This window comes from Neophocaena asiaeorientalis, unplaced genomic scaffold (assembly GCF_003031525.2).
Source record: "Neophocaena asiaeorientalis asiaeorientalis breed wild unplaced genomic scaffold, Neophocaena_asiaeorientalis_V1.1 scaffold197, whole genome shotgun sequence".
NCBI classification, from domain to species: Eukaryota; Metazoa; Chordata; class Mammalia; order Artiodactyla; family Phocoenidae; genus Neophocaena; species Neophocaena asiaeorientalis.
In genome coordinates this window covers 2,680,906-2,700,965 of record NW_020174703.1, presented here as the reverse complement: position 1 = coordinate 2,700,965, position 20,060 = coordinate 2,680,906, and the positions used below count along the sequence as shown (strand labels likewise).

General features: G+C 32.4%; 1 protein-coding gene across 2 annotated transcripts in view; it reads right to left on the bottom strand.

Moving 5' to 3' along the window:
* EPHA6 (EPH receptor A6) overlaps window positions 1-20,060 on the bottom strand; it is an 848,766-nt gene that overhangs the window by 791,744 nt on the left and 36,962 nt on the right. For both annotated transcript variants that reach the window (XM_024759215.1, XM_024759217.1), the window contains exon 2: window positions 10,841-10,905. In XM_024759215.1, coding sequence (XP_024614983.1) covers window positions 10,841-10,905 — 65 coding nt within the window. The remainder of the gene's footprint in view (window positions 1-10,840; window positions 10,906-20,060) is intronic.

The following is a 20,060-nucleotide window of genomic DNA, read 5'->3' as shown; positions in this document are numbered from 1 at the left end:
AAAAACCTTTTTTCCCTTTAAAAAAAAAAAAAAAAAAAAGTAAGAGAAAGCCACAGAAGGTGGGGGTTGGTAAGAGAACTTTCCAGATAAACTCAACAGCACTGTCTTATATCCAGAGATAAGAGGAAGCAAGTTACTAACATGGAAGAAATAATCAACACAAAAGTCTGTTTAGTAAAAGGTAGAAGGTGGAGTGGCTGAAGATAAAAATGGAGAGGCAGCTATGGGTCACAGGTTAAATGATATAGGTAAGGGAAGCAGGGGTTAGGTAGGGTAGAGACAGGATCAGATCCTCACTTTAGAAGATCAGTTCTGGCAACAAGATGAAGGATGGATTGGAAACGTTGGTGGAAGGGGCCAAAGAAGACCCAAAGCAAGTGGATAATTTAAAACACAAACATGGTAATTTGGAGAAGAATGATGAGGAGCCAGATTGATGCACTGATGATAAAGAGTGATTTGAAAGAGCTTTAGGAGGTAGAATCAACAGGACTTGGTGACTTGTTATGGGGCATAAGAGTAAGTCAATCACTTAAAATACAAACAAATTTATAAAAATACTTGGCCTACTACATTTCATTTACTTGTTAAGTATTTCACTAATAATCCTTTAGGGTTTCATGAGAGAATTTAACTTTGTATGTGCTTGCTTTGGATTGAGTATAAACTCTTTTCATTTATGAATGAAATGGTTTATAAATATTTGAAATGACTATAGTTAAAATAATTAGAACTTTCTGATAAAACCAGAATCTTAGCTTAGAATATACAATTTGGGAGTTCATTTTAAAAGGACAACAGGAAACTCCTCTCGGAAGTAAGAGACAAAGTTAAAGTTTTATAAGTAACAACGAAAAAAATAGAATAAAGAAAAGACTATATTATGTAAATCAAGGGTAATGGCTTAAAGTAACCCATATCTTTAAAAATAGATATGTTTACGAGAAGACACCTTCAACACTATACATTAAAGAACAGTGGAGATACTGGAAAATGAATAGCATACATACTTATTTTTCAGCTGCCCTGAGAATATAAGCTAATTACCTATTCACAGATGTCAGTAAATACTTTCAATTCTGATTTCCTAATTCATTGTTATCTGCTTTTCTCTTACTTCTCTTCCTTACCACAGAATTAATTTCATCATTATCCAATACATGTTCTTTCAACCAGTGAAAAATAAGGCAGAAAGCCATTTACTTACTTACTTCCTTGTAGGGTTTGCTATACAAGAAGGAATATTCTGAGATACGGCAGAGAGGTGTCACATCTCATAGTTGCTCAGGTGTTAAATATTTAAAAATTTAAGGGCTCTAATAAACTATGTATATTTATTCACTTGTTTCCCTGATTGCCCACATGCAGGGGAGATCATTTACCCATGCAAGATTTGATAAAAGAAGGCCTATAATATGGGGAGGGGGAAGGGTAAGCTGTGACAAAGTGAGAGAGTGGCATGGACATATATACACTACCAAACGTAAAACAGATAGGTAGTGGGAAGCAGCCGCATAGCACAGGAAGATCAGCTCGGTGCTTTGTGACCACCTAGGGGGGTGGGATAGGGAGGGTGGGAGGGAGGGAGATGCCAGAGGGAAGAGATATGGGAACATATGTATATGTATAACTGACTCACTTTGTTATAAAGCAGAAACTAACACACCATTGTAAAGCAATTATACTCCAATAAAGATGTTAAAAAAAAAAAAAAAAAAGAAGGCCTATAGCTCTGGATGATTCATGTTCCTGTATTATCCTCAAGGAATTCTAACTTCCATGGCTTTTCACGTTTCCTGGTTGAACTCAATATAGTGCCGTCTCCTATTTTTTCTCCTGTCGTCATTGTAGTCATCATCATCATCATCATCAAGTTTACAATCTACCTTTACAATTTGGTAGCTCATGCAAAGGGAATTTATTTTTAAAATATTAAAGATCTGCACCTGGAGATTTAGCAGTAACCTGGTCAGCTCCGGAAGTACGGACTACCCCACTCTACATTTTCTCATGTTTTTATCTCTGCATGTGCTATGTTCTCCATTCTCTCACTACTGACTGGTTGCCCTTCAACTACTGTTTTGTTTTGTTTTGTTTTCTGTTCTCTTAGAACTTTTACTTGCACATGATCCTGGTTAATCAGAGCCCCTCTGCTCTACTCCTTTTCCATGCATGAATCTTTCAGTGAATCTTTATGGCAGAAGTTTCTGATTGCCATTTCCATTCAGCTCTGAACTTAGAAATCCTAAATTCCTAAAAAGGAATGTGATTGCTTTAGCAATTTATGGAAATCATATGTGAGAGATGACAGGTAGCTGATTAGCCAATTAATTGGATGTCTTTCAGCCAGGTGTCTACCTTTGTCTCATTAAGTTATGGTTGAAGGAATAGGGCATCCGGGCACTAACCACAGTGGAAATCCCTCAACAAGCCTCTTGGTCAATTTACTTAGAAGATGGTGTGAGAAGGACAAGCTCTAACATTTCTCTAATTGTGTTCTCTAATTTCTATAACATTTCTAATATACTTATTTCGACAAGGATGTTTTGGGTTTTGTGTTGGACTACTCTATATTTTACCCTTTAGCTTACAGTCAATAACATTTGCAGAATCATTTATTAAAAATGAGACACGAAAGAACAGATTCAGAAGAAATACACTAGAGGAATATTTCTTTAGTTCTTTTCTAAGAGAAAAAATATGTAAACAATCTAAACATGCACCAAATATTGTTATGCCACTAACTAAACAACTGTACTTAATAATTAACCATTCTTAGCTTTGGGATATCCTTTGGTCTTCAAAGATGAATTAATCTTTTATTAGCACTTCTCAGTAACCACATATCTTTTGACACAAAATCTGGATCACTGTAATAACACTGTAACTAGATTAAGATTGCACTTGAGCGAATGTATAGATTATTTTACACTCTCCATAGCACCAATCACAATGTTGAAAATCAATCCATGTTACGCTGAGTCACTAACAATCCTGGTTTTGGGATTGAGATGACACTGGCTTTAGTACCAGCTAAATGTCACCACACACTTGGGCAGGTGATGTAACTTTTCTCAGATTCAGCTTTTTCATTTGTAAAATGATGCTAATAATACTTACTTCACATAGGCATTATTAGGATTAAATGAAAAATATATAAAATGCTTAAGCACAGTTTTTATTGCAGACCCATGACATTAACAATTTGAATGTTTGGGGTTAGAAACTTACATTAAGTCTCCTGTGAAGCCAAGATATGTGGAACTAGATTTCTATAAGCTCCTGGGAGTGTCATGGTCTACTACTCAAACTGCACACCATGGGCAACTCTGATGTCTCCCTTTATTGAAAGAATAGCAGCAGTAATGTCATGTAATCAAAGGCATAAAAGCTTGATTCATTTTTTAGATTAAATGGACTTGAAAATAAAGCCAACTGCTACCAGTAGTGATTGAGGTGATGAGAAAGTGAAAAATTCAGACAGTTCATTGAATAAAAACAGAAGGTAAAGAAAATTAAGTACAATCATAATTTGTGAAACTCTTTAAGCAAATGTTTCAGCCACTTATATACTATACAATGTTGATAACAGTTGTAAATGTAAAAGAACCACTTTGAAATATGCCAGAGCACTCGGTTCTTCTTAACAAGGCCTGCCCTAAGGAAAAAGTACTTTACCAGAGCCCTACCTGCCTGCTGGGGTTTTGACAGAGCCTAACCTACTTGAGGAAAGGAAAATACCCAGTTCTATCCAGCTGTAGGCTTCCATGTAGTAGGAGGGAGATACCTAACTTCAACTCCCTCTAGCCATCCTGTCCATCCACCTAAGGGGGAAAAAGGAAATTGAGAAGCTCTGGTAAAGTTCACAGTCCAGGGGTACAGGCTCAGCAAAAGCCTTAGACTTAATTATAGGACTATAAAACACTTTTTCTCCCCCCACAGCTTACCACTGTATTACTAAAGGCCTATTTACCTCAGTTCCTTTTACTCACACATCATGTCCACCTTCCAATTAAAAATTACAAGATGCAAAAAACACTGTTTAAAGAGAAGAAGCATCAGAACCAGAGTCAGATATGTCAGGAATGTTGGAATTATCAGACCAGGGATTTTTTTAATTTGTTAAAGGCTTCAATGGATAACTTGGACAACATGTAAGAACACATATGCAAAGAGATGGAAATCCTTAGAACGAATCAAAAAGTAATGCTAGAGAGCAAGAACAATGTAATGGAAAATGAAGAATGCCTCTGATGGGCTCATTAACAGACTGGACATAACTAAGGCAAGGATCTCTGAGTTTGGGGATAGGACAATAGAAACTTTCAAAACTGAAAAGCAATTTCTTTCAAATGTGAAACAATATGATTGAAATTAATATGACAGATATTTAGAAAACTATCACATATGTTGTGAAGTTTCTCAGAAGGAAAACTATCTAGATATCAGTTTTGAAAACAATAACTGACACATCTATTTTTAACAGAAATTATAACTAAACCTTATAAATATTTTCAGAATTCAAACACATACATGTATTTTTGGATAATTTCAATGTACTACAAAATGAATAAAAATGCAGCACTAAAATAAGCTACTATGATAAATTGGTTCTTACTATACGAAATACAGAAATTAACTATCAGTGTTAGTAGGTATTCCATTCTCTATCATAAACACATTCTACCTTTGATTTTTCAACTTTGGAACAATGATATTAGGAAATAATGGGCTCTGACATATGGAATAAAGTAGCTTTCTACACAGTTTAATTGCAATATAAGCATCTTTTTTATAAAAATCATTAGTTTTTTCATTATAAGAATCATTAATGACTGAATTGTTAGATTCACTCATAACTTTTATTCAGGCATGAATGACTTGTATCCCTTTTTTCTATCTCGGTAAATTTCGTAACACTAATTCACTATATTTAACAGGTAAGATCATATACCTTGTATGATATTGCATCATTCAAACCTTAATGATCATCTAAGTCACAACATGCAAAAATACATATAATATACATTTGAAACCAATATTTGGCATCTGAGAAATACAAAGTTTTCCAATCTCTGTCATAATCAATATAAAATGCAACTCAATATCCAATAGCACTTTTTCTTCCTACTAACATTCATTTTTCTCTTAAATTTTTGTTAACACATACTTCACTGTTGAAAGGGAAGTTAGGGAAGTTAGATTTTGAATACTGAAGTGCATATATCTGTGTCTGCTACAACTTTGCAACCTAGATCTGATCTACTGTACAGTAGCAACCAACAGAGGAGAGTGGGGAAAAAAACCTGGAACAAGCAAATCTTTCATTTTCTTCCTAAAAATATTACTATAAAAGAAAATGATGAAAATATTTCAGTTGAGTTGATAGGGTGCTTAAAAATCAAGTTTTTTCATCAACATTAAGTATGTATAATTTTAGGAATAAATTAAATAATATTTTATGGACTTATTATGATTATGAAATACTATGCTTTAACTAACAGGTTTTATTCAGGTATAAGTACCTTTATAAACCAGCATGTGGCTACCCAAATAAGTCACTTATCTTTTCAACTACAGTATTAAATAAAAAAGCCATATGGCTATTAAATTTTAAGAAGTATCAAATATAACTACTAAAGCTCAAAGGAAACAATATAAGTTCTTAATCACGGAATACAATTTTTATATTATGAAAAGTCTTTTATTTTTCTGGTTAACAGCAATTGCTTTTTATTAGTCAGAGTTAATACTGAGCCAAGATGCCCCAAATATGACAACCCCCCACGGTTGTGTGGCACTGAATAGGGACTGATATGTAATGGGTATTAAGGATTTTGAATGTCACATTTAACTTACAGGCCCTCTGACTGCATTCTCTTTCATGTACAATGTTATATATGCGCTAAAAATAAATTGAATAAATAAAAATATCAAAGAAAAGGAGTAAACATGAGAGTTAACGTGTCAAGAAAATTTATATAATTTTTTTCATACATTTTCAGATTATGAGAACAAACTCAGGAGATATATATTTTTTAATTGTTTCTTTTGTACACAGTTATTGCCTGAGCCATGTCTTTCATGTTTCTTTTTTCTCATTAGCATTAAAATAGCATGAATTCTTAAAGATTAGCTGCTTCCTCCCCAGGAGATTTTCAAAACTGAAATACGTCCTTCAGTTTTGCACAGAGTAAGATTTAGTATTAACCAGTTATTAGTTACTAATAGCAAATAGAAAATCCAGGGCATATGCCTATACTTAATGTTTGTGAAAACACTTTTACAGTATTCACATAACTTCTATTGTGCTATGCAAAACATTTTATTGACGCAGCATTCTTTCATTGATTATCATGGAACTCTGTTAGCTACTCCACGAGATCATCATAATTTTATTACCTTAGTGTAGTACATAGACAGATAAAGGATAGAAGGGACACTTACAGGATAAAGTTCTTAACAGTTTCGAATTATGTAGATATAAAATTCTTGACATTAGACAGTGAGAGCACAGTGTTAAGAATTATAACCACTGGTTCCCAAATTCACTGAAGTATTCATTTTTTTCTAAAACCAAGCTCCATACTCTATACAAATATAATTATTCAACTTCACTCTGTTCTCAACATATCAATAAGAACACCTATATTTTGAACATCCTTTGCTAACAATTTTCCAAGGTGTCTTTCATTTCCAAGGGTTTATGTTATTGTCTTAAACAAAAGAAAGCTTCAATAATTTTTGATTGTTTAAGCAAATCCAGAAAGTACTTCTACTTACAGGGGCTGAGATACACACTATGTAAATCAATTAAGACACTGAAATTCTAAGTCTCCTACAGTATGGCTTAGCCTATAATTGTAGCCTTATTTCCCACCACATCCCTTCTCTTCAGCCACACAAATTATTCTCAACGTCCCTAAAACTTAATGCATACATTTAAGAATTCGGTGCCTGTCTTCAAGCCATTCTCTCTTCCTAAAAGGTGCCTTCTACCCTCTCTTCCAGACCATACGTGATTCCTTAGATTATAAGAAAGAGCTGATGGGTCACATCCTACTACCAATCTTCCTCAAGCAGAATTCATCCTTCCCTTTATTATTCTTTCACAAAACATTACTCGAAACTACCTGAAGATACTCTCTTTGGCCTTATGATTGTGTAGACCTATTTCCAAACTGCAAAACAGTACACAGAACAAGAGAAATGTGTTACACTGAATTCTGGACATGACTTTTAAAAATAGAAAGTGTATTTTCGAGGTTGGCAAAAATGAGTTGACAAGCAAGCAAGAAAATAAATATATTTTCTTTTAATTTTTGCAAGCCTAAAAAGTCATTTGCTCAAAACTATTCATCTATTTTCCATATTTGCTAACCAGAAGTGCTTATGTTATATTCAAATAACCAGTAATGGTTTTGTTTACAGGCACATCATGAATGCCTACTCTTGTAATTACATCAGCATATTACTAAGGGTGGAATAGGTATTTTTAGTAAAAAAAAAAACAAACAAAAATTAAAACCACTATGAATTAATTTACTAAAGCATATAGTTTATATGATTCATAATATAAACCATACATTATACGATTTCAAAAATATCTCTTAGTTCAATTCTTTATGGAAAGAAAATTTTATCGATTTGAAAGTTACTCCTAGGAAATACTTTATTCAGAGAAGCACCAAATATACTTTATATCATAAGATTGTCAAATATATCATCTATTGTCTTTTCTACCCATGACATATTTGTAAAAACAACTGAAGTAGTGTCTCTGAGAAAATGCAACTTTAGTTAAAATGGCCATTCAAATTAGCATGGCTCAAAAAACCTGAGAACCTTAAAAAATTACACAATTTCAAATAGATTTAATTATAATTTTAATACACAGGTATAAATGGTAGTTTAAATGTTATACACTGATTTACAGTTCCTATAGATTTTAAATTATTTAACCAATTATGATGTCTAGATGATTTTCATTCTTGCCATTTTTAGAAGATCGTTTTCAAAGTTTTTCTATCCTTACTAATTATTTCCTCACTTGTTTTAAACTACAAATAGCACTAAGTAAAGCTCTATTCCTGTCCGTAATCTATCCTCTTCATTAAAAGAGAAATTTAAGTTGTATGTTTTCTTTAAAATTTACTTATGTCATCTATCCATTTTATTGTTTCCCTTGGTTCACCTCTGTTTTAGCTAATTCATGAAGCTTTATCCATATCTATTATAAAATATGTCCATGTGCTCCTATTTTCAAGTATGCCTACTGCTGACACTTGCCATATATGCATTATTATTTGGGGAGATAATCTAAAAGTCAAATAGCCTATTCCAAGGTAACTGAGTATTGAATTTACTTTTGAATGTCTGAATCCATGTGTTATTGTTCCCTCTGTAGTCTATAAGTATTGCTCATTGCCCTTTATCTTTACATGGTAGAATCTTCAAAGAAATAAAAAGCACCTACTGTGAAATACATGTGAAGATTAAAATATGTTTGGCTTAGAAATTTTGCTGCATTATTTCCTCACTCTGTGACCATGAAGAAGTTATTTAATATACCTGAAGCCCAATTTTCACATCTTTCAATAAGGAAAATTTATACTTGATTTCTAGGACTCATGTGAGCAAAGTGCTTTGAACAAAGCCTAGCATATGGTAAATGCTCAATGAATTTTTAACCATCTTTTCCTTTTCTACCTTATTCTATTATATTTATTTTCTACTGTAGTATCCTTCCCTGCTTCTTTCTCTTTCCTCTTGTTCATTCTTGGCTGGTGCCCAAAATGTATATCTCAGTTTAGTAGTATGTTTATTAAGGGGATAAAAAATCTGAATCAATTATGCACACATAAGTAATTGCCTTTTCATAAAGTTTCCAATGTTCTTCTCTGTTAGTGTACCATAATACGTATACAGGTATTAGAGTCAGAAATAATTTAGTTTGAATTGGAATCCATCACTCACTATTTGGCCTATAACTTCTTGGTAAATTTTGTTCCTTACCATCTTTAAAACTGGGTTTCTCCAACAGGGAAAGAAAACTAAGACATACCTCATAGGGCCATTGTGAAAAAAAGGATAAAAATCTTAGTGCAGTGTCCGGAAAATAGAAAACTATGAGGTAAGTATCACTTTTCAAACAATTCTGCCCTCTCTCTATAATAAATCAGAAGTAGAAAAATTCCCCATTTCATAACACCTATGACAAAATCATTACAAGAACAATAGCAGTAAGTTTATTTGTAACTCTGTAAGTCCCTGTGTCTCCTGGTTACCAGTCTGCTTTAAGAAATGCAGCCTGATCAAGCCAAACACAATCACTAGAGCAGAGCACAACTCCTTCTGTTCCTCACATGATTCTTTGGCTATGACAACATGAGGTCAGTGATAGTATGACTGCTAATATTTTTGTCATTCTTTTTCCAGAAAAATGAAAAAGTGGGGCTTATAAACTACTTAATGTTTGTAGGTTCTTATAAGTTACTTCATATACTGAGAAAACGAGATATGTATATATCTTGAAAGGGTATTCCAAAAAAGAAGTTTCATTCACTTCTTGAAAGTAATTGTGATAAACTAACACACTTAACACACTCAACGAATACTGATGTTTATTCATTTTAATTAAAATAAGATAATGAAGGTAAAAGCATAATCTTAGTTTAAAAGATACATTCTCAGAAATGGTTTGACGAGTGCTCTGTAAGAATAAAATTTTAATTTCAGAAAAAATAAAGCCATAGTCTATAAACAAACAAATAGAAATAAATAAATAACCTGTTAAAGACAGAAAGATTAAACTCTTCATAGGAATTTTTAGTTGAAAATACACATTTAATGAATAACTGTTGAATAATTGCTGATATAAAGGTCAAATTGAAACAGCATTGCTGGAATGATTCTAAAAATATAAAACAATTTTGGGTCAACCAACTTTTTTCAGATTTAAATTTGTAGATGTAACAGAAAAAGCAATGTAAAAAAGTATCAAGGAAGAATGTGATGAATGAGAAAAATACAATTTCTAAAAAAAGGAAGAAAAGCTAACCAAAGTATATCTGAAAACAGCTGACTACCTCCATTATTGAAGATTTGCTTAAATAGACAAAATCTAGGTAAAAAGCAGCACAAACCACCCTTCTTATTTTAGCTTGAAATGAAAAAAATAGTAGGAATACACTGACTGTGAAAATGATGCAAAATATATCAAAACATATAAAAAGTCAAGTACAACCATAGCTAAAATGATGTCAGTACCTGGAAAAGTGTACTTAGTAAATAAATTATACATTCTTATAAGCCTTTCAAAAGCAACTACACTCAGCTAACAAAAGCCTGATCATAATGTATCTTTTTGCCAAGTTCAAAAGACACATACTGCTTTAGCAGACTCATATTTTCTAATGAATACCAAATTGTTAGTATCTGGAAAATACACTTATGCTATGATAATCTAAAGTTTGTTTATGTACAAATACTCAGTGAGGTTACCAAATTTAACAAGCATATACACAGAAAAAAAAAGTGTCTTGAACATAAAATTTTATTTCTAAAGAAAATATTTATATGATAGCTATTCTAATACTACTATGTATAAACACTATATTAAAGAACAATTACTAATTTAGAAGAAAGCAAAGAATTTTATATATCATTCCCATTGGTTAGCAGTTCTAATTGCATTTTAATCTTTCCTATGTAATTTAATTTATACACTAAAATTCATACTTAATACAGCCAAAACCACACTGTTTTTCTTTCTTTAACTATTATAACAGACCCTAAAAACCTAACAAGAAAAACAATTTTAAAAGATATTTAAACTTACCCCATTTAATGGATATGTTTTCCATCCTAGCTCTCCCAGCACAGTTGTTGTATCAAGCAACACAACTGGAATTAAACAAAAAAAAAAAACTTGCATGAACTTCTCAATTGACATAAGAATGAACCAGTTATTTAAATCATTAATGTCAACGACCTTCAGTATTATTCATCGTATTAGCTTTAATAAGTTGAATTACTTTAAAATTATTTGTAGGTACTAAATCTTAATATATAATACTTAATAATATTGAGTAAACATAAAATTTATAAGGTGGTTATAAATTAATTTTAAAATAGCGTGGTGTTTAACAATGCTAAATGAAATAGATGACTGAGTAACAGTACTAACAGTCATTTTTAATAGCTGACTTTTAAAATTGATGAATGTTGGAGAGGTTAATCAAGAGGATATGACCACCAGATGACTCAAGCTGGACCTGAGCAATAGGTGGGAGGTTCCTCAGCTCCTCCCCTGTCCTTAGAACTATGCTCTGCCTATCATTCCCACAGTGATAGCTGTTCCGAGGACAGAACCCTGAGAGAATAAGGTGCTACTGAAACCGTCTGGATGGTATACGTGACTGAACCCAGTTGAAGTCGCTAAGCCTCTGGTGGTCAAGTGTAGAGATCTACTCATCTGACAGCCGCCCAAGACAAGCCTTGTGCATAAGCTCCCTTGCTTATTAAAACTGCCACCTACCAATCTGGAGTGATCTACCTGTTTCTTTGTTCTCTTTCCTTGCCCTGCATGAGTACAGGGTCACTTTGCAAATCAACAATGAAATAATCACCTTTGCTTTTCCCCCCATTTTCATATATAGTCTTTTTTATACCACATTAAAGGAAGAAAAACTTTTAAAGCAGGCCTGCCTGTATATTTTCTTTGTGTGTTATTAAATGCCCTTATATGATTGGCAAAGTATGAAAACAACTCATTTTGAAGAAATCTATATTTTTTAAGTGTAGATTACATTATTATTGTATGTGTTAGTACACTTACTGCTAAAGAAGGCAAAAGCAAAAATAAAAACCATGCACCTTTTTCCCTGACCAAATGTAACTCATAATCTGGTTGAGATGACATGCAAACAAATAATCAGGACATACTCTGTTAAATTCTAAAACTGAACACTATATAATAGCTTAGCAATTAAGTTAGGCTAAGGCTGGTAGGGCAGGTCTGGGACAATTTCATAAAGGAAATGCAATTTGGGCTAGGCTAGGATGAGGGGGTCTTTAATCAGATGTGATGAGAAACAAATTTATTTTAGAATACCTTCTATAAAGTAACTGAGCTATGACTAAATCAGTTCTCAGTTACTGGAATGGGGAGTAGGAATAGAGATTATTTGGGGGAATAGGAGGATAGAAGGAGGCCAGAAAGATAGATGGAGATCAACAGGAGAGGATTTTTGAAGTGTTTCCAGCAGGTTAATGTGTAGGGCCCATGTTTCAGCAGATTTTAATTTTAATTATTACCTTCAAGTCCCCCAGATGCCAATCATGGACTGAACTCTGAGAAACAATCCTTTGGTATTTCATCATGAGTTTTAGTTCTTCATGTAGTTAAAAAAGTGGAGGGTTTTTTGTAGTTTTTAAAACATGTCACTGGAAGTCTGTTACTTGGCATCTGCTGTTTAGTGTCTATAGCAAGGACTTGGTGGGTTTTGTTATTTGACTGTGATACATTTTATTGATTTTTAGTATGAAACCATGCTTAAATTTCTGGGATAAACTCTACATACTCATTGCAGAATATTCCTCCAGTATATTCACTAAGCATACATTTGTAAAACTGAGCCATAATTCTTTAATTTTTATTGTGCAAAATTCTCAAAAATAATTTAAAATGTGGAGAAAACAGTACAATGAACCCTCATTGTACTAATCACTCTGCCTCAATAATTACAAACCTATAGCCAATCTTATTTCATCTATACATGTTTACCTACTCTCACTGCAAGATTTCTTTGAAGCAAATTCCAGTAGTCATATGATTTCATCTGTAAAAATTTCAGTATGTATATCCAAGATAAAGACTCCTCTTAATACAACTACAATAACAATTCACTACTATAAATAGTATGTATTACTTAATGTCATCAAATATACAGTCATTGTTTAATGTTCCTATGGTCTCAACTTATTTTAACAGAAAGTCAAGATCCAAATAGGTTCTATACATTATGGTGAGGTCTTGTTTTTTTTTTTAATCTATGGGTTCCCCATTTTCTTTTTTTAAAGTTAGGTTTATTGAGGTATGATTTACTTACAATAAAATTCACCTTTTTTAAATATACATTTCTACGGATTGTGACAAACTCCTACTTCCATGTAACCCCTACTACAATCAAGCTATAGATATTTCCATCACCATCAGAATTTCCCTTGTGATCCTTTATGATGAATCCTTTCCCCCACCCCAGCCCCGAGCAACCATTAATCTGACTTCTGTCCCTATGGCTTTGCCTTTCCCATAATGTCAAATGAATGAAATTATACAGTATGAAACTTTTTGAGCCTGGTTTCTTTCACTCAGCATAATTCATTTGAGATTCATCTATGTTGCTATGTGTATCTATATATACAACTGAACACTCAGTTGCTTTTTATTGCTGAAAAGTATTCTATTGCATGGAGTTCCCTAGCTGATGAACTTTCATATACAGATTTTTATGTGAACCTGTGCTTTCATTTCTCCTCGGTAAATAGTGATTGCTGGGTTATATAAAGAATGCTAATTCTTCAAAACTGTAAAACTGTTTTCCAAAATGGCTGTAAAGCTTTACTTTCCCATTAGCAGAATATCTGGTTTTCCAATTGTTCCACATTCTCACCAGAACTCGGTATTGTCCGTATTTTTTAAGGCATTCTAACAGGTGTGCAATAGGATCTCACTGTTGTTTTAAATAGCCAGTTATCTTTTCACTACATGAAATCAAATTTATTAGCAAAATTTCTGACCCACAAAAGTGGTCTTATCCCACATTCCAGATTTTCCTTTTCGTGAGATATCACTGAACATGTTCCCTCATTCCCTGTATTTCCTTTAAATTGGTAGATATATTTAGTGGCTTGACCAGATCTAGGTTCCACTTATTTTTATTTTTTGTAAGATTACTTCATTGGTGGTGCTTTATAGTCCTTATATCAAATCAGGGAATATATCAGTGTTTACTAGGGTCATGTAAAAAGGACACAGGAACCAACTGGCATAGACTTCCACTGGCCAAAAATTTATAATTTGATCATACACAAGGTTAATGACTATAAGGGATTGAAACACTTCAAACATGCTTAAATCCATGCATTCATAATGATAAAATATACATACTAATAACTTTTGCAGTACACTAGGAAATCATTATTTTTAAAAACTGGTAAATAATCTGAAAAGAATAAAACATTTATTTTGCTTTTTCTATATGAAATACTTCTGAATAAGGAAATAGTTAATGAAGGAACATTTCTCTTAATTTATTTATTTTTATTTATTTTATTTTTGGCTGCGTTGGGTCTTCACTGCCGCGCATGGGCTTTCTCTAGTTGCGGCGAGTGGGGGCTACTCTTCATTGCGGTGCGCGGGCTTCTCATTGCAGTGGCTTCTCTTGTTGCGGAGCACGGGCTCTAGGCACGCAGGCTCAGTAGTTGTGGCACACGGGCTTAGTTGCTCCACGGCATGTGGGATCTTCCTGGACCAGGGCTCGAACCTGTGTGCCCTGTATTGGCAGGCGGATTCTTAACCACTGCACCACCAAGGTGCAGTGCATTTCTCTTACTGAAATATTTCAGTTAATAAATGAAGAAGGAATGATCAAATTAGGCTACACCATTTTCTACTCTTAATGTATTAATATATTTAGCTAATGACTTATGGTGCTAATATCATATAAAGAGATGAAAGGACACATAAAGGGCTAGAGCTTTTAAAAAGGCTTTCTTTATAGCCTCATCTACTCCATATTAACATACAATTCTAACAAGCCTAGAAGTAAAAGAAAGTACAAATACATATATATCTATATATGTATACATACACACATACATATACACATACACACACAAACACACACATGCAAATTCACAAAATGGTATTTGATGGTGTGTGGGTTCACTCAGTGCAAAAAAATAATCTCACATATTAGAGGAAAAAAGCTGAGGATATTATAATAAATATTCAAAACTCTAAGCGTATCTTATTATTAAATAAATGTTATTTTATTTTTGGTATATACTATTGAAAAGAATTCAGAAGTATGTAATACCAGTATCCACTCTGGGGCACTCAAAAGTTTAATGTTACTCCTTTAGCACTTTATATTTTTGGAATACATCATTATTTTGCTAGCAGGCTGTTAAAGTAATGATAGCAATTCAGTCACTGTAGGAAGGATGGTCTATATATTTCCCTCTTGAAGTAATCTCCACATTGTCCTGTAAGTTGTTTCTTTTTTTAAATGCTCAATTTACAGATGAGAAAACTGAGGCTCAGAGAGGTTACATAATTTTCCTTAGATCACAAAGTGATTACAACCAAAAGATTGATGCTAGGATATCCCTTAAAAAATATTTAAAACCTTTAAACTTTTTTTTAAGTGTTTTCTTCCTTCCTTTTAAGTTTGAAGATAAAACCTTATCATTTGTTTTTTTATTTTTGTAGATGCAGAGAAAAATCATTATTTATTTTGCTGATTCCAAATCCAGATAAGTTTATATCCTGGTTTTCTCATCAATGGGTTCTACAGAAACTTTACTGGTACCACCTACAAATCATGCCATTTAAATCAAGGGGTTTACTGGAGTAGAGTGTTCAAAAATCCCTAATATTGAAGTCTACCAACGAAGATTTCTTTTTCATAGATTGGTAAATTAATTCACTCATTGATATAATTATTTTTTCTAAAATACAATTGGGCTACTTGGTTCTTAATATTTATAATTTGTAAACTGAAATATATTCATTTCAAAACAAACAAAAAAGAAAATATGTATATACCTACAACAGTATAGATCCTTAGGAAGCATTTTATTTATTAGTAGCTTCAAGAAACAAGATTTACATAATTGCTTTACTTTCCTCATTAAACTGCAATCATACCTTTTAAAAATTCTTAACAGCAAAATTTCAAATTTGCATTCCTGACAAGTGAAGGATGCATTGATATCAAAATAAAACTGAGGATTTATTTTTATTTTTAACACCATTATATGTGATACATGTTTAAATTTTACCACTTGCTTTATAGGCAAAGCCCCCACAAATTCAGGTTTTTCAGGCACACTAACAGCATTGGACCCTGCAAGGTGAGAGCTCCTCCTGCTGGCTTTAAACAAGCGTTTTCTAGTCCCTACTTGAGTGCAAAAGTACTGTAAACTTAGGAAGGAAAAGAATACTCTGTCCATATTAACTTCAGTAAAAGTCAATACTTTTTTATTTTTAATTTAATGGCAAGGTTTTAAATATAGAAAGATTAACACCAATTACTTATTTGGGGAGTACACATGAAAATACAATTATTTATTGATATCATAATAAATGAGAAATTGGGTAAACCAAAAAATAAATAGAAGTAGTAGATTGGTGGTATCAAAATAAAGTTTTCAAAATGTTTACTTCGTTTAATAAGCAACATAATGCACAGAATAGGCTAAACTATGTACAATTTTCCTATTAACTTTTAGAAAGAAATAAATCTCTAGCATATATTTTTCTCTGAAAATTGCTCTTAATTTATTAGTGCTCCCTTTACTCATTCTTTTGGAAGTTATAAGAAAATTTTATTGTGGCTAAAAGAAGATAACTGATAAAGACAAGGTTGATAGCACTGGATTAAATGTGAGAGTAATGAGTACCTAAGATTAAAAAGCTCAATGTTAATTTTTTTCCTTTGAATAATTTATCAGGTCTTGAATTTAAATTTCAGTAAATTTAAGATATATTAATTTAAATACAATTAGCATACAGTTTTATAGTATATAATTGAAGATCATCTTTATTCTAACTGCACAATAAAAAAAGGATGAGATTTTATTTATATATCATTTTGAAAAATTTAACAAGGAAGAGATCAATCAACCCACTAAGAAGGCAGTTATTCTTTTAGGATAATTTTGCTGTAAAGATTCAAGTTAATGGTATATGAACTGAGTTCAAAGATTTATCAATATTTTTAAAAGTTCAGATAGCAGTAAACGCGGGTTTAGAATTTTCTCCAATAGACTTCATACAAAGAAAGGCAAGGCATTTCTTCTTAGAATCATTCCATTAGGCGCCTTTATTTTTCAAATAAGACCCAAAAAGATAAAATTACTAAGTCACTTAGTCACAAGGTTTTTAATAGTTAGTTCCATGTTCCACTGACTGTAACACACCTCCAGTAGCTCCAAAAAAAACAAGTAAAATAAAGGGAATACTTCTGACATCATGACCAGACATAATATAATCAGAGAATATTTCAAATTATAGACACAGATATATAAACAAACATGTATCTATCTATATCTATCTGTCTATCTACATACAGCAGTAGTCTATTTCAACGTTATCCTGTTTAGATCCTACTTTAAACTGGGATTCAGGTTACCACATTAATATTTTGACATAACTGCATGAGTTTGATTGACAAAAGTCAGTTTTAACTTCTAGATACTATGGTTCTCTACCCTCATATAGAGCCAGAATCAATATTTAATTCTTAAAAATAAATAAAACACAGACTGCTTTAAGGAAACATAGGATTTTTAGTTTTACCCCTGGTATGTTCCTCTGTATCTTGACATTATTTTTAAGGCAACATTTTCCAAAGAGACTCACTCCTTCTTAAAAATAATGAAGAATTTTTATCTAGAAACTGAGATCAATACTTGTTCATTAAGTATACTTATAAGCATTTTGTTTTGTCATAGCTTTCTTATTTCTATTGTTACTGTTTTGTTTTTTTTAATATAGGTGTTGTTCATGATTATTTCTGTCACTCCCTATGAGAGTTTGGAAATCCTACTTGAAAGATAAGGTGATATGACCACAGAGATGTTAAATAGCTTTCTCAAGATCAGAGAATAAAATCAGTCTAGACCATGTGAACTCACAACCTTCAGCTTTCTACTCTACTAGAAAATGATATCTTGTTTCAGAAAGCATGTTCAAACTTCTGACTCTGTCCTTCCTTGAAACAAATCACTGTTTTTTAGTTCTGATGGAAAAATAAGCTATAATAACCAGAAATTACTTTCCTTAATTATCACCTTAAATGGAGAAAAGGGGCAAAAAATTCAAGCTAGTTTTCTGTTTAGAAGGCAAGTTATACCATTGAGTAAGAACTGCCACTGAAAACCTTATCCAAACAATGAATGGTTAATAGTTGATTAAAAATATAACTAGCAATGTTCATCCTCACTTCTACACCTTCCTAGTTTATTCAAAAGAACCTTTACATGGTTATCCTGCTGGACACAGCCTTATCTGCTTCAGTCTCATAATCATTTCTGAAGCTGCTGTTAGACAGGAGGGCTTACCACAGAGACCCAAAGAGAACCCAGATGTGGATCTAATCCATCACAAGGTCACTAAATGATAGGTTCACTCTGGGCTCCTGAACAAGGTCATTAAGACTTATCAATGAGTCATCTCAAAGTCATGCTTTCCTCATCAAATTGTTCAGTTACCTCTATGGCAAAAAAAAAAAGGAAAGGAAATTTGGCATGTTCCAAATTAATAGCAATATATAATGCTTTCATTCTGACATCTTCAGCACTTTGATCTATAAAGAAACTAAGTAGCTTCGTTTAGGACAAGTATTATTTCCATTTGCTTCAATTACACAGTTTTAATAGGTAGAAAAGACTACTTGGCTTTAGTCTTAGATTTGCTAGTCTTACAATATATTTAACAAATGTTGTGATTTTTTTCCATCTCTCACAGAAACTCACAACATTTATTACATAAACCTCACTTAGTCCAAACCACTGCACATCCATCCCATCAGTTACACAGTATAAGAGAGGCTTCTTGTGTTTCTAGTTCATTCCTTTCTCACATATCTCACTTATCTTCCATGGGCTTTGAACACTTTCCTTTTTTTTTTTTTTTTTTTAAATGAAACTCAAGGTCTGAAATGTGCTTAAATCTTTGTTTTTATAGCTCTGGTAAAAGAGATTATGAGTACTTATTTGAAAGTCTTAACTACAATGTAATGGCCATTTCAATGCAAAACTATTTCTATATAATAGAAGCAAAGTCTAAAAAACCTATTGAAACCCCTACCTTAAAAACAGACAGTAGTGGCTTTGCATTGAGAAGGAAAAAATGAGTTTTACTAGAATCTAAGAAACAATTATCAGTGAAAAAGTTTTCCTTGAAAATGGGAGAAAAAAATTTTTTCCTAGATTGCTTTTTCCCACCATTACACTTACATAGACATAATAGAAATAGTTTTTTACTTCCTTTATTAGGACACTGGAGTCACAAAAATGTTACTTGATTTTATATGAAGACATTTCCGTATTATTTCAACAAGCATTAATTGAGTATCTGTTATATTTAGACTCTATATTAACTACTGCAGGGTATAGAAAGTTTATAAGATACAATGTCTACCCTCAAGGAGCCTCTGGTGTTATCTTTTCACTCCCACTGTTAGAATTTTTGTGTCAACCCACATGCCCTAGTTTATTCAAACATGTATATAGCAAAACAGATTAAAATGCCCTTATTCTGAAGGTGCAGAAGAGGAAAGGCTGAAGCTGTTTAGTAGAAGGTGCAGAATTAAATTGCTATTCTAAAAGGGCAGACACCCAATATTACATCAACAGCACCATCAAAACTGTTAGTAATTGGACCACTTCCTCAGTTTCTAAAGAAGTGCTAAGGAATGAATAGACTGTAGAAATGCACCCCAGTAGACAACATGAAGGGAAATAATTCTCTACCTGAAGGGTACTCTCCTGCAAAATAATACCAAATATAAGAAATATCTGCTAAATTTGTCAGGAGAGACAGAGTGTTTTAATTAGAGTGGGAGATAAAAAAAGTTAAACATTATCAGAAGTAAACATTTTTCTAATCTAAGTATTAATCATCAGAAATTTAAAATTTTTCAGGTAAAAATAGTAATTGTATTTTCAAAATTTTGAAAAATATATATATTAAAAAACTTTGAAAGGACAATATTCTCATTTTTGTCCAATGAAATTATAGCCAAATAGAGATACAATTATCACTA